The 13,906-nt window shown below is 42.0% G+C and overlaps 1 protein-coding gene across 1 annotated transcript in view; it reads left to right on the top strand.

Annotated features, from left to right (window-relative positions):
- Positions 1 to 13,906, top strand: part of SNTB1 (syntrophin beta 1) — a 75,912-nt gene that overhangs the window by 14,050 nt on the left and 47,956 nt on the right. The window contains exon 5 of the mRNA XM_009277256.2: positions 4,728 to 4,944. Within this exon, the coding sequence (XP_009275531.1) occupies positions 4,728 to 4,944 (217 nt within the window). The remainder of the gene's footprint in view (positions 1 to 4,727; positions 4,945 to 13,906) is intronic.

Here is a 13,906-nt window from a genome sequence, read left to right as displayed (position 1 = left end):
ATCTTTTTTGGGTATAGGTATCAGTAATGTTAGTGCATCCTTTGAAAACAGCCTCAAGAGGTTTCTGGGTGATGTTTTCTACTTACCTTTGGTAGTTGTCTCTGTGTACTTACTTAGGAGAGAATGAATGCATAAAGAGGAGACTCTGTGCTTTCCCCCTGCAAAGGGGAATTCCTTGATTATCTTTCTTCGAGCAGACTCGGGCATGTTGTTCCTTTTGCTTTCATATTGTAAACCTACACATCCTGTCCTCATTCCTATAGAAACGAAAGAGCTTTGCTCGGGAGTGCTGGCTTCTCACCAGCGGTCTTTGTCTTCCCTCCTAGGAAACAGTTTGAATGTGTCAGAAGAGTCCCAGTTCCTCAGAACTGCGCCTGGCCAAGAACCTGACCAAGTTGGTCTGTAGTATTTCTCTCATTAAAAGCCTGCTTTTTTCCCCCAAAAAAACCCAAAGTCATCTGTGAACAGTAACAAAGGATTAATTGTGGAGACTTGGGACTTGGCAGAAGTGCGTATAAATGAAGTGCTTTTTTGGAAGCTACATTGCCTGTCTTGCAGATCAAAAAATAAATGCAAAGTATTTCAATGTCTATCAGTGGATTAATTCATTTGATTGCCACCCTCCTTCCTCTTCTTTTTGTGGGGAGGGGCGCGGAGATTGCAGCAATTTTAATTGCTTGACCGCAGTTTCTAATTAGTGGTGCACCAAAAGGGCATGGATCATTAATTAGTACTGAATATAAGGATCCCTGAGGTTGAGCTATAGCATCAAATGGATGAGTTTAGACAACTCTCAACTGAAATTACAGTCTATCAGTAAATTGAGTTATAATAATGAAACCATTAGAATTTTTTCTCGGTCCCTGCATGTTGGTTTCTGTGTTTGCAGAGTGCATTCTGGTGGTCTTAAAGAATGTAGCATTTTTATAGCAATATATATTTAATATTTGTATATATATTTATTAGACATATATCATATATCTGTTCTGAAGGCGCATATGCATACATGCCTATAGAGTAGTTATACATAATTCAGAGTTGTTATACAATCGCATGCCTTATTTAATTTTATTAAATCTTTTGGGGTCTTAATCCATTAGGTAGTTTCATTGGCAATATATAAAAACAGTGTTCTCCATAGTCGCTTTCTTTTTCAGTTGGTACCTGGATTTGTGTTGCTGTATCCAAGGGAAATCTAGCTCTTGAGAGTAATGGTCTGAAAACAGAATATTATCCACATTATTACTTTAATGCCCAATAGTCTGTATCATATTTTTTCTGGTTTTAAAACTTGATGATGGAAGTGAATTGTATCACTTCAGTTATACATTAACATTGCTGCATTCAAGATTCTCAGATAGTGCAGTGTGGAATAGGAATATGCCTGTAATACATACTGGTATCAACTTGTTTCTTACTAGGTGGATTAAGAACTGCTTAATGGACAGACTGCAAAATGTAGACACGTGTGCGGTCACCATAAATCGCTGTGTGTGTAGTAAGGTTACTGGTGTATTGGTATAAAACAGTGTTCTGCTGTATTTGCATCCAGAGTTTAGAGGGAAATAGGAAATAATTGCTGATAAAACTTAAGAATCATCTGAACAGCGTGTGCCTTATTTCAGCTAAATTCATAAACTGGAGTTTGGTTATAGACATGTAATTATGGGTGTTGATGGGGGAAATGGAAAACAGTGGCTCTGAAATTTAAATAATACAAAAAATTATATAAATGGATCAAGTTCTGCCACCTGCTCCACTCCCATATTCCATTTGTGCATTTATATGTATCCATTTGGAGGCTTTTAAAATATGAAACACATTTGAATATGCAAGAGCCATAAAGTCTGGTTCGTAAAACCCAGCAGAATTCAGCGATGAATCTAGAGAGCTGTGCTTGTATTTAGTGGGAAGTAGGAAGTAATTAGTAGAAAACTACTAGAATACTTTTTTTCTTGACAGAAAACCTATATTTACTTTATTTTTTAATTCTCTTGTAGAATTTTGTAGGAAGGTGGTGTTCAGCAGTTTACCGGTATAGTAATGTGTCTTTATTCATTTAAGTCTCTGAGGCTGAGCATCCATCTCCTGTTCAGAGTTAGTAGAAACTAGATGTCTGGGAGTTCAGAAGTTGGCAGGAGTTTTCATAGGCCGTTTTTCCTCAAGGTAATTTTCTTGGCTTTTGCTCTGTTTGAGACTCAGTTTGTGGAAAGAGGGTTGTGTTTCTGCTCTCTCCTCCTGCTCCTGCTCCCTCTTTCACAGGAGTTTCTGAAACAGTGCAGCTGCCTGCCACGAATTCACCGGTGCGTCGCATGGAAACTTGGCTTCTTGGCACATGGAAGGGACGGCTCTTTTCTTCTGCACCCGTCTCTGGGGAATTGAATTCACATTCTGCGTTCTTGCTTAGGTTTAGAGCCAAATTTTTCACTTCAGTTTCCTTCCTCTCCCTGCCCCTCTCTCCTTTCCTTAATGAAAAGATGCTCAGGTCTAACGCATATAGCTGCAGCTGAAAGAGGATGAAAATAGCACGGAGGAAATAGCTACATTATTGAGACCTGGACCTTTTTTTAGCATCACATTTGCTGGCATGTCACTGTAATGGAGTTCAAAAGCTGACTGGATTACTTTTTTCAACAGATTAATTGATAATACCTAATTTTAAAGGGAACAAAATTTTGTTTGCAGTCAAACATGATTTTTACAGCTTCAGCTGTTCCTCCCATCTAAGTGAATGACAAAGTCATATTTGTTCAGTGTAAACAGGAATAGATTCACCACATCTGTATGTGTTCAGTCTCTCTTGTTTCCCAAAGGCTATGAGTACATCCAAACTGAGATGCCGAATGCTAAAACCAATATCTGTATGACACTGGCTAAAACTGCTTATTTTCAGCACCTTTGAAAGTCAGGTAATTTATGGAGTACCCAAGGATGAGCACTGGTTTTGAGAGTTAGGTGACACAGGTTTTTAGATAATGGATTCCAGGTAGGTGTCTACAAAAAGATCAAAAAATCAATCTCAACACCTTTTGCCTTAAATAGTTTCTGGAAGCCTGGTAGAATCCCGTGCCAGCTCTTCCCTGAGCAGGGAAGAAATTAATTTCAAAAATTACTCAGAATAGTATGGGGCAAAGAAATCAAAACAGCAGTGTTGGGTAGGACAGCATTTCTGATAAATCACAAATGATCCTTCTCACAGAGGAATAGCCTGTAAAATACTTAAACACAGAAGTCCTTATAACTGAAGTTAACAGATTTTTTAAAAAGGAGAGAGAGAGCAAGATGTGCACTAAGGTGTTTTAGAGAAAAGATGGTAATAGATGTTCACAGAGCCTCGACTCTAGTTTTGCACATGTATCTCTCTTGGTAAAGCTGTTATGAAGTGCCTTGAAAATAGTGCTGCTGAAATTACTCACCTTATCTGTGGTTTTGACAGAAACACCATTGTTGTTCTCCACTCCTTTGAATACTTCCCTTGCTTTCACTTTGAATTTAAAAACTTCATTCTGCTTTCCCTAATTAAACCTCCTTCACCATAATGCCCTTTTGTAATTTACCCATCTTTTTGTTATTCAGTCATTCCCAGCTTCTTCAGCCGAGCTAACACAATGATCTGCACCGTTTCCTTGAAATCTTCTCTCACAGCATTTTAATGACTTCCCCAAATAAGCTCACAGTGCTCCTACCCTTTTGGTTCGTGTCGTCGCTGTTTGGGTCATGGGTACAATCAAGTGGCAATAGCCAGTTAGGCAGCCACAGCTGTGTACATTGGATATATGCATTTAACCAGGGCGCTTAAATGTGAGGTCTTTTCTTGGTTGAGCTCTGTCAGGTTTGTGAGGGAGAAGGAGACTGTGGCTGGCAGATTTGCCAAACACATGAAAAGCAAAAGCAAAAGTGGTCTTGAACTGCCAAAAGAATTCAAAAACAGGGAAAATGTTGCAGTATTTGCCTGCATAAAGAGGGGAATATGAAGTATGAGTGTAAAAAGGTATTGATTTTTGCATACCGTAAGATAATTTGGAATCCTACATTCACTTTTCCTATCCATACTGGATAAAAGCATTGGAAGAGGCTGAGAAGAGATCTAATCTGACACCTCCACTCTCATGAAAGGCTTGAACTCAATTTTATTTCCCCAAGAGAAGGCTAAGAGGTGAATTGTTTTTTGTTTACTCCATATATATATATATGTACAAGTTGGTCAGCTAAAACTGCTTCTCAGCAAGCAGAAATAGCTGTTGAGATCAGTGGCGCGACACTGACAAGCATGAACCAGAAGCAAGATGTGAGTTTGCAGCACTGGGAGTATCACTGGAACATTTTAGATAGGGGAGTAATAGATTCACTGTCCCTTGGTTGAATGTCTCTTAAAAACAGCTATACCTCAGCCAGCTCACGGCTTCTGTACATAGGAATTGCTGCATGAGGACTTACAGCCTGTTGCACAGAGATCAGATGGCTGTCCTGGCCTTACACTAGCTATATGTTCTTATTTCACCTATTCTGTTCTTTTCCCTCGTTTTACTCATTGCACCATACTGAGATGGGCAGCAGTCAGATCTCCATCTTCTGTATTCGCACAGCTTCCAATACTGTGATGCTGGATGAACAGAAATAATAAACAGCGCTGAGGGTTGGTAACAGTTCAAAGAACTCACATGGGATGCAACTACCAAATATCCATTTATTTATTACTTTCCTTTTTCTTTTTTTTTCCCCCATAGTGAAATACATGAGAGAAGCAACCCCCTACGTGAAGAAAGGCTCTCCTGTTTCAGAAATTGGGTGGGAGACGCCTCCCCCTGAATCTCCCCGCTTGGGTTGTGCCTCTGCTGACCCCCTGTCGCAGCTTTCGCTCTCCATCCACAGAGACAAGAAGACAATACCGCTCAAGATGTGCTATGTGACGCGCAACATGACGGTGTCGGACCCCGAAAACAGGTGAGCGAAGGATTTGCCCGGGGCTGGGATTTTGCCTTCGCGTTGAATCGTTGTTGACCTTTTCAGTGTTGGGGTTGATGAGGAGGAGCTGGCGATGGGCTCTGGCTGCACACAGCAACCCAGCGAGGCGCAAGCGAGGACCGGTTTGGGAAGAGTGGGTGGTGGTGTCTGAGCCACGTGGTGCTGGGTCCAGCTTTTGGGTTGTGCTAGAGAAACTCTTCAGTGCGGTAGTCCAACGTTTTTATGAGAAATAGAATCCCAGGGGTTTGTTTTCATCCTGATTAAGTGTCTGCTTTTGAAGGAAAAGACACTACGCACTAATTGGTTACATCTTCCGGGCTGGCTTAATCTAATTCCACTAAATTGCATTTCCTTTTCTTTTCTTTTTTAATTAATATTATTTTAAGAATGGCCTGTTTTGTCCATTCATTTCTGGGCATTAAAGCCAAGAATAGGAGAAAAGTTCCACTTACAAGGCATTAATGGGGAATTTCTGACTTCTTGGGTTTTTTCATAACATTAAAAATAGGATGAGCTTTTACCAGCCCTTATTTATAACATATGTGAAACAGCTGCACCACACCAGCACACTCTCTGATCCCTGCTCTAACAGCTGCTAATAAAAAAGGGACCAGTCAAGTCAGTAATACAGACTGATTCTTCCATCCAAATAATGGCCTTTTTGTTTTTCTGCAGTGTGCTGGCTTGCCCAGAAGCTGGGTGTAATGCCTTCTATTCTCAGCACTTACGTATGGGCATAAATAAAAGTTACATTTTCATTTGCAGAGAAGGGTAAGGAGAAGAGGGGGGAGCAGAAGGGGGTTTGGGGAGGATGGGTTCCCCTATAATCTCTTGCACTGCAATTTAGAAACTTTATCAGTATCTCTGTAATTTTCCTTCTTTCTTTTTTATATTCGTCTGACCTTCTTTTAAGGTTTCCCCCCCTCCTATGCTTTATTGTTTAGTATTGCTTTACTTTGCTTCTGCTCTTCATCACACCAAGTGGTCACCACCATAGTCAGTGATAACTGAAGTGCAATTGTAAAACAGCAGTTACCCTAGCAGTCTTTCTCAAGTTTAAATCGAATGGTTATTGATATGGGCCACTTTTTTTCACATATATCTGTGTTGTTTAAGATGTTGAGGTTTGACAGCTGTATCACTAGCCTGAGAGCTTGTGGTTCTCTCTGCCATGGAGTGTATTTTAAAAATACCCATGCAGGTTGCATTATTTGAATCAGCACAATGTAATGATGCTTTGCGCATGTTGGCTTCATTCTTTCAGCACTTTTCCCTTCTTTTTTTTGACCGTATTGTAGTTCTCAGCTTCTGTCACTCTCCTGGTCCTCAGTTTTGCTTGAAGGCTAGGAAGACTGATTCAGAAGAACACACACTCACTGCTCATGATACTTCTGTGATGGAGCTAACTTTTTTGAAGCATGCTACAAATGTTTGTGTTCTTAGGTGTTACTAGGAAGTAATGCGTGGGAGAGTCATATTGCTTATTATCACGGTTTTCATTTTGTGTTACTGTCATTTCCTGTGGAAAGAGTGACTTCTGATTTTTACTGTAGTCCGACACAGTGCAGTGTACAGTCTAAGCTGGATTTTTCCATCCAAGCTCACAGTACCTCACCATCGTGCTAGCTGCAGTGTAATAGTAGCATCCCATCAATTTGGGTCTTTACCAATTTCAGGGTTTTTGACAATTCTGAATACTGGAACTGACATTTCCCAGTAGAAATGCTATTACAATGCAGCAACGCTTTCCCACTGGAATATATCCCAAGATAGTAATCTGATTCCACAAAAATAATTTGATCTTCATTCACAGCAGAGCCCAACCCATGTCCTTACATGCTTATGACACTTCCGTTTTATAACCCGGTGACCTGACACACATAGATCTTATAACTGATGGTGTCGCTTTGCTGGACGGCTTTAGAAGAGCACTGCTGGCAGGCTGCCAAAGCATATGCTGTCCATAAAAGGGCTCCTTTGGATTATAGCTGAGCTAATTGTCATCTAAGACCAAGCGTGGACATAGAAACCATGAGTTTTCCAGTGCAGATGTTTCTCCAGTGCAGGCTGGAGATCATGTCATAGCAGCTTTGAGGGATCAGGCTGAACTGGTTTGATGTTCAGCATGAGAAGATACCTCTTTTAAAGGACCCAGGAGGAAATACCTGCTTGTTGGCACTGAATCATCTCCAGTTCTTAGGAAGATGGGGTGAAATGTGGGTTTAATGGGCACGGAGGAAGTTACACATCTGGTTTTCCCACTAGAGCTGGTAGCCCTGCACAGGATTTCTGCTTCTCCTTGAAGACTGACCCCAGTTAAGAGATTCCTAAGTCTGTGTCTACCCTCAGATAGTTTGATGAGCTGGTTATTTCAGAGCAGAAATGAAGTTTGTCGCTTTTAGAGCCAGCGGTTCTCAGATGTCTCCTTCACCTAACCTGCCTGTGGGTTCGCTCTGAAGGAGGTAGGGAATTGTCTTCCCTGTTACCTGATTAAAAAAGCTGTGAGATACCAAGGAGAAAATCCTTAATACAAACGAATGCCAAGCCTCAGTATGTAGAAAAATATTTTTTAATGATACAAACATGGCAACAGGAGAAAAGATGCAGAGCATCTTAGTGGCATCCATGTCATTCTCCTCTAGACACAGGGGCCATTGTTATATTTTAGGCTGGAAGAAACTAGATTAAAATGATTACCACTTAAGTCTGTCATTTGCCTGCTTTTTCACTGGTAAGTGTCCTTGGTGGCAGTGCTAGAGGTTCGTGTCAGGCCTCACAGGGGAGCATCTCCTCCCGGTGAAGGGACGCATGGGAATGGTCACAGCTAGTAATACCAATAAGCAGTAAATCTTACTGCAGTGCAAAAAGCTTTTCATCAATTTCTGGTGATGATATTAAGGAATAGGAGGAAAAAAAAGGAAATAGGTCTCTGAGGTGAAATTTGTTCTGTTTCTGCTTTTAAAGTCTAGGGTTCAAAGGTACTTCCTTGCACAGCACAGGAGACACGACATTCCCTGTAGGAATGAGGCCGTGCTGCGCGGACTGAAAAGGTTTTTTTCTTCTGCTTTTGAAATCACCCTAAAATCCCGCTTGCACTTCATTCAGCCAAACCCAGGAAGTGTCGGCCTGATCCTGCCAGCACTTAGTGTGCACAGGTCACGTTTTTCCAGTGTCCAAAGCAGTGTGATCCTTACAGGGAACTTCAGCAGGGATCCAGTATTAAGGATCGAGTTACTCCTTGGCAGGATTTGGCCCTCTGATGGGAAAGTTTTGCTTTGGTTTTGAAGCTAGGAAAAATGAGCCAAGGGCAGATTCCCAGCAGGGTGGTGCTGGCTGCCAGCTGCACGCAGTGGCAGCACCACAGCAAGTACAGGTGCAGTTCATAGACTTCACACCGAGGACACACAGAGCAGCAAATAAGGAACTTTTCTTATCTGTTGTCCATTTCAGGGTTGGACTGAGAATTATGATCAGAAGATAAAATTCAGCAGGTACATTTTAAAGGTGGTAGAAGAACTGTGCTGGAATGCATTCATTCTGGGCTCTGTGCACTGAGCTGTGTCTGGGAATTACCTGAGCTTCCCTGGACGACAGGGAGGTGCAAGACAGACTGAGACCTGCTTACTCCAAAGGCAGCTATAGACTTAAGCTGCTTCATTGCTTAGATAATTTTTTTTTTCAGCATTGGGAAGTACTGATTCACTGAAAGAATTTGCAAGATTTATTGCAAAGCTGTCGCTCCCAAATTGATTCCTTTTGCATGCATTCTTTTTCAAATTTTTTTCTTACGTTATTTAATAATATGTCAGTAATGCACAGTAACAGTGTCAGTGAGATTTAACATTTTGAATTGTAATTGGTGTATAAGCATGTAATTTATGTAAGCATGAATTATCCCTGTGTGATTCTGAAATTAAATTTCAAAATCTTAAATATAAAAGAAATTCTGGTGAATTTGGATGTATTTGCTTTTGTTACAATAAGGCATGAAAACAAAAGTTGAAACATCTTTAAAATAAAAACTAGTTTCAACCAGATTTAATATGACATAGTAAAAACCAGTCCTTGCACCAAAAAACTTGAGCCATGAATGCTGATAACAAACGTAAGAAGTTAGCAGAAGAGCGTGAACATGAAATAAAAAGACAAGCATCTTTAAGTAGAAGTCAGGGAGCTATGACATTGGTATAGGACAGCACTGTCCAAAAATGGACTTGTTGAATGTTTTTCTGATGCATTTTCAGCTGTGAGGCTGATTGATTATTTATATAGGTGATGTCTGGAGTACTAGTAGAAACTCCATGCCTTTTCAGTAAAACCGTACAAAAAAATGACCGCGTGTAGTTTGGGACCTGCCAGCACTCCCAGTTTCACTGCTGATCAAAAGCACAACTATTTTTCTTTAAAAGGACTACAAGACTTGACATGTTCAGACTTGACATTAGGAAGCATTTCTGTACCGAGAGGGTGGTCAAACACTGGAACAGTGTTCCTAGAGAGGTGGTCGATGCCCCAAGCCTGTCAGTGTTTAAGAGGCGTTTGGACAATGCTTTTAATGACATGCTTTACCTTCGGTCAGCCGTGAAGTGATCAGGCAGTGGGACTAGATGATTGTTGTAGGTCCCTTCCAACTATTCTATTCTATTCTATTCTATTCTATTCTATTCTATTCTATTCTACTATTCTGTTCTGTTCTGTTCTGTTCTATGAAGGAATGACAGACATTTAGCTCCTGCACCTCTTCAAGCTCATGCTGGTATAATTTAATGGCAACCGAGGGGGCAGGGAGGCAAGTATTAGGCAGTGCAGAAGAGCCTGGACATCCTGTCGATGAAAGCATGGGCTGGCTCATGCCTCCACCCTGCCTGTTTCCTGCTTGGTAAACAGGACCATACTTTGATGTTACCAGGCATGAGCAGCCACTGGTATGCAAAGCAAAGGCTGGATTCTCCTTGAAGAGCAGCGTGGTTTATGTGTGCAGCTTTGCAGCCCAGTTTTTTTCCCTGCTGACGAGGGAGCAGATCCGCCAAGTCATGTACCTGGTGTGGGGCTTGCAGAGGGCAGGGCACTGCCACGGGCAGTGAACATGGTACCGAGAATGAGTTATGGCTGCTCTTGTAGAGCATAGGTCTCATTTAACTTGTTTTTTGTCTCGCCTCTTAAGAGGTAGTTTGATAACACTGGGCTCAGCCAACAATGCTGGCAACTGGTAGAAGCATGGATGGGGTGAGGTGCTGGGCAAAGGCTGAGCCCTGAACCCGGGTCTAAGGAGGTTATGGACCGTTTCCATCACCATGCTGGCACTGCTGCAGCATGCTGGAGCTGTGTCATCCCTGGATGGACACCAGTGGTCCTGCAGGGCTTCCTGGGGAGGCGGAAATCTTCCCTTCCTAATGGACAGTACAGATTTAGCAGGACTGGCCTCTGTTTAGGAAACTTGGGTCTTTTTTCTGTTACCATGTGTTGTAGGTGGGCAAAAGAAAGAGAAAGGACTTATGTATGCATGAGGGATAGAGCAAGGGTAAAGATACTATAATGGGCACATTACCAGTATAAAAAAATCCGTCTCCACACCTCCCCAAGGAATTTGTGCCTTCCTCCTTGTGCTGTTATTGAGCAGCTCTCCGGCTGTAGACAAAATCTCTGTGAAATGGAGAGACCGTACTTAATTCGCAGCGGTGTTGTGAGCTACAGCTTGAGATCCTTGGATGAAAGGCATATAGCACTTAATTATCATTATTGGTACAGACATATTTTGCTATTTGAATATCAATAACTCTTTTGAAGAAGCCATTGAGCCTGCTAGAGTCAAAGTCCTGATTTATATCAAGAATTTTTGTTACTGTTTTTTCTTTCCTGATGGGCTGTGTTTATTATCTGTTTAGATTACTATTAAACTAGGGAAGAAATCAACAATCCAACATTAAAGTAAAGCAACTTGAAAGGATGTAATTCAAATCCAGAAAAGAACAAAAATGACGATAATCAGGGTGAAACTCTGGTTGGCTCTCCCCTCACCCTTAAACCACCCTGTTGTGCTAGGCTATTGCAGTCTGCATGGTCTGTTATAGAAGGATCATCTACCACTGTGAAGCCCTCTACATCCCTGCCCACAGAGTAGTGAATTTAAGATCAAGGTGAACATGGGTTTTTAGCCTTAGCTCCAAACTATTTTACTGTTATGCATCCAAATCCCCCTTTTGTGTAAAGTTGGATGTTTCTTGTCATGTTCTTGTTTCTTTATAGTACTGTAACTGCTAATCTGCCTCCCAAATCTGCTATTTACTGGAAGGGATGAACAAATAGGCAGCACTTGAGATTTATCTACTGTTCTTTCTTTTCAAGCTGAGAGAAGTTAGGTGATTTAGCTAAAAAGGCATTTACAACATCCCCTTCAGTGCCCTGAGGCTAGAAGAGGGAAGAAGTTGGGGTGCTGGGGAGAGGAGTGGAGTGGTGGGATGGATGAATGGCTGGGCGATGGGGAAGGCCTCCTCCTCCTCCTTGATACATTAACATGTCCTCTCTAAGAGCTGCGTGGCTGTGGGACCCTCCTTGGTAGCTAGGGTCAATGCATTCAGGGCCAGGGGTGTCAGATGAGAGACCCCTAAGACTGCATTTCTTCTTGTCTAACAGAATTTTGGGGCAAATCATTAGCTGCTAGAGTTAATAATTGGTTCAGGCTGGGCTCTCTGACAGTCCTCTGTCATCTACATCATCTGCTTTTTGGGCAGCTCTGCAATTGCTGGTGCATCTTGGAAGCTGCAATCATCTGTCTTGCTAAGGGGCAGTTTTCCAACCCTGTAGGAGCTGGAGCTCTGAAGCCTCTAGGCAGAAAGGGTGAATTTTTTTATTTTGGTTTTTTTCATTATTAGGAATAGTTCTTTTCCATCATTTGTGAAACTCTCCACCAGCCAAATAGGTCATCGTTTTTTCTCTCAGTCATACCAGCTTATATCTTAGCCTCAGTTTCTTCTCAGCCTTCTTGGAAGGTCACTGAGATCAGACACCTCTGTAGGACTGTCCCTTCTGTAGAGAGGAGCGTTTTAGTCTCTTTTGAGTCAAATCACCAGCTAAGCTTTTTGGAAGATAAAAACCCCACCAAACAACTCAAAGGCCATTTTCTGCAGAGCAACCTCAAGGGTATTCATTTACACAAACACATCAACAAACTAGGTTGAACTTTGGATGTTCATTTACTTTTATTTACTTCAGGTTTAATTTTTGTTCTGTTAAATCATGTTAAAATAGCTTTCTAATGTCCTGAGGACCTGCTGTAGTATCTGGGTGACAGTTTGAGAAGTGAATTGCTGGGGGAATGTATCAGGATTTGGGGACACAGTGGAAACCACTGAGTTTTCCTGCAGGGTATTTGAGATACCAGTGTAGAACTGGATAGTTATGGCATGTTGTGACTGACCTTCAATCTGTGCAGGTCATGGTGAATCTGGGATTACTCATGCCTCATTTGCTTGAGAAACAAGTCGCATCTTTTCCCCTGACATAATGACACGGGGCTTTCTCCCCTCCCCATCCTCCTGGGCCAGACAGGTGAGCTCCTGGTGTCCTTCCCATCTCCAGCACAAATCAAATGGGAATGGGCAAAGCTCCTGCATGTGTTACTCAAAAAAAGTGTCTGTGCATGCAGGCAGATGTGAGTATAAATAAAACTTTGTGTATGTATGTGTGTCTATGCGTGAACGGGACCGAATGTGACCTGACAGGAATAAAGTGTGTCACAGTGAGTGGGTGCCAAGGAAGGATGTGCGTGCTGTGGAGGTGGCAGTAACTGAAGCTGGCAGAACAGTTTCAGCTGGATTTTTGATTAACAAGCTTTTAACCAAAGTCTTTCTTTTCTGTGAAAATATTTAAATAATGAGTTAATGGAGGGAAAAAGAGATATGCTGGTGGGTTTTTGTGTTGTATTTTGGGGTTTTTTTCAGCCACTGCTTCAGTTAGGGGAGTTTTGAAAAATTCAAGAATTTTGATTTTTCCAACCAGCTTCACCTGTAGAGGATTGAGCTGAGGAATAGAAATAAGAGCAAAGGAACTGGAAATTAATCAGGGGAGAGGGAACAAGAAGAAGAAACTGCCTTGAGAAATGCATGCATGCATGGAGGGAAGGGAGGAGAACAAATTAAGAAAAGGTGATGGAGAAAGAAGCCAACCAACAAGGCGAAGCAATGAACCAAGAGAGTGAAAACTGCAGTAGACTTTACTTAGTGAACATTTTTGCAAAAAAGAGAAAAATCAAAGCACTGACAAGATGGAGAAAGAGAAATGCTCCAAGAAATGTGTCACAGACTAAAGGGAAAGGAAGAGCAGTGTGAGTGCTGCAAGGCAGGACAGAGGAGGGCAAACAGTTAAAAATGTTTTATGTCTGTCTGTATGTAAAGGTATGTAAGTGCTGACATCCAAGCTACCACTAAATAATGTTGGAGAGCAATTTTAATACCCCTGAGATCTGCCAAAGAAAGAAAGTTGATATGCAAGGGTTTCAGTTTCCTGCCATGCTCCTTGTCCCCGCAGTCTTTGTGTTATGGCTTGGAGCCAGTGACAACCTCAAGACCCTTTTTCCTGCCTGGCTGTTGTGCTGTGCTCAGTGCTGGGCTTTCCCTGCTTTATCAGCAGGTCTGCAAATTGGATTTCAGTCTTACAGCTCGGATCTGGCCTGACCTGCTGTTAATCAACAAGCAGGATTTTCAGCTGGTGTATTCGAAGCTGCTCTCTCCTGCACCTTCTATAGTCACTTGTATTGCAGCAAAGAGATAACTGCAGAGCAGTTATCCTCAGGGTACTCAGCCCCCCGAGCTGGAAGACGGGGACGGCGAGCAGGATGAACCCCCCGTAATCCAAGAGGAAGCAGTCAATGACCTGCTATGCCACCTGGACACTCACAAGTCTATGGGGCCGGATGGGATCCACCCGAGAGTGCTGAGGGAGC

Source organism: Aptenodytes forsteri, unplaced genomic scaffold (genome assembly GCF_000699145.1).
Source record: "Aptenodytes forsteri isolate BGI_AS27 unplaced genomic scaffold, ASM69914v1 Scaffold49, whole genome shotgun sequence".
Classification (NCBI taxonomy): domain Eukaryota; kingdom Metazoa; phylum Chordata; class Aves; order Sphenisciformes; family Spheniscidae; genus Aptenodytes; species Aptenodytes forsteri.
Note: the sequence above shows the minus strand (reverse complement) of the source record. Positions and strands in the feature narration are given on the sequence as shown.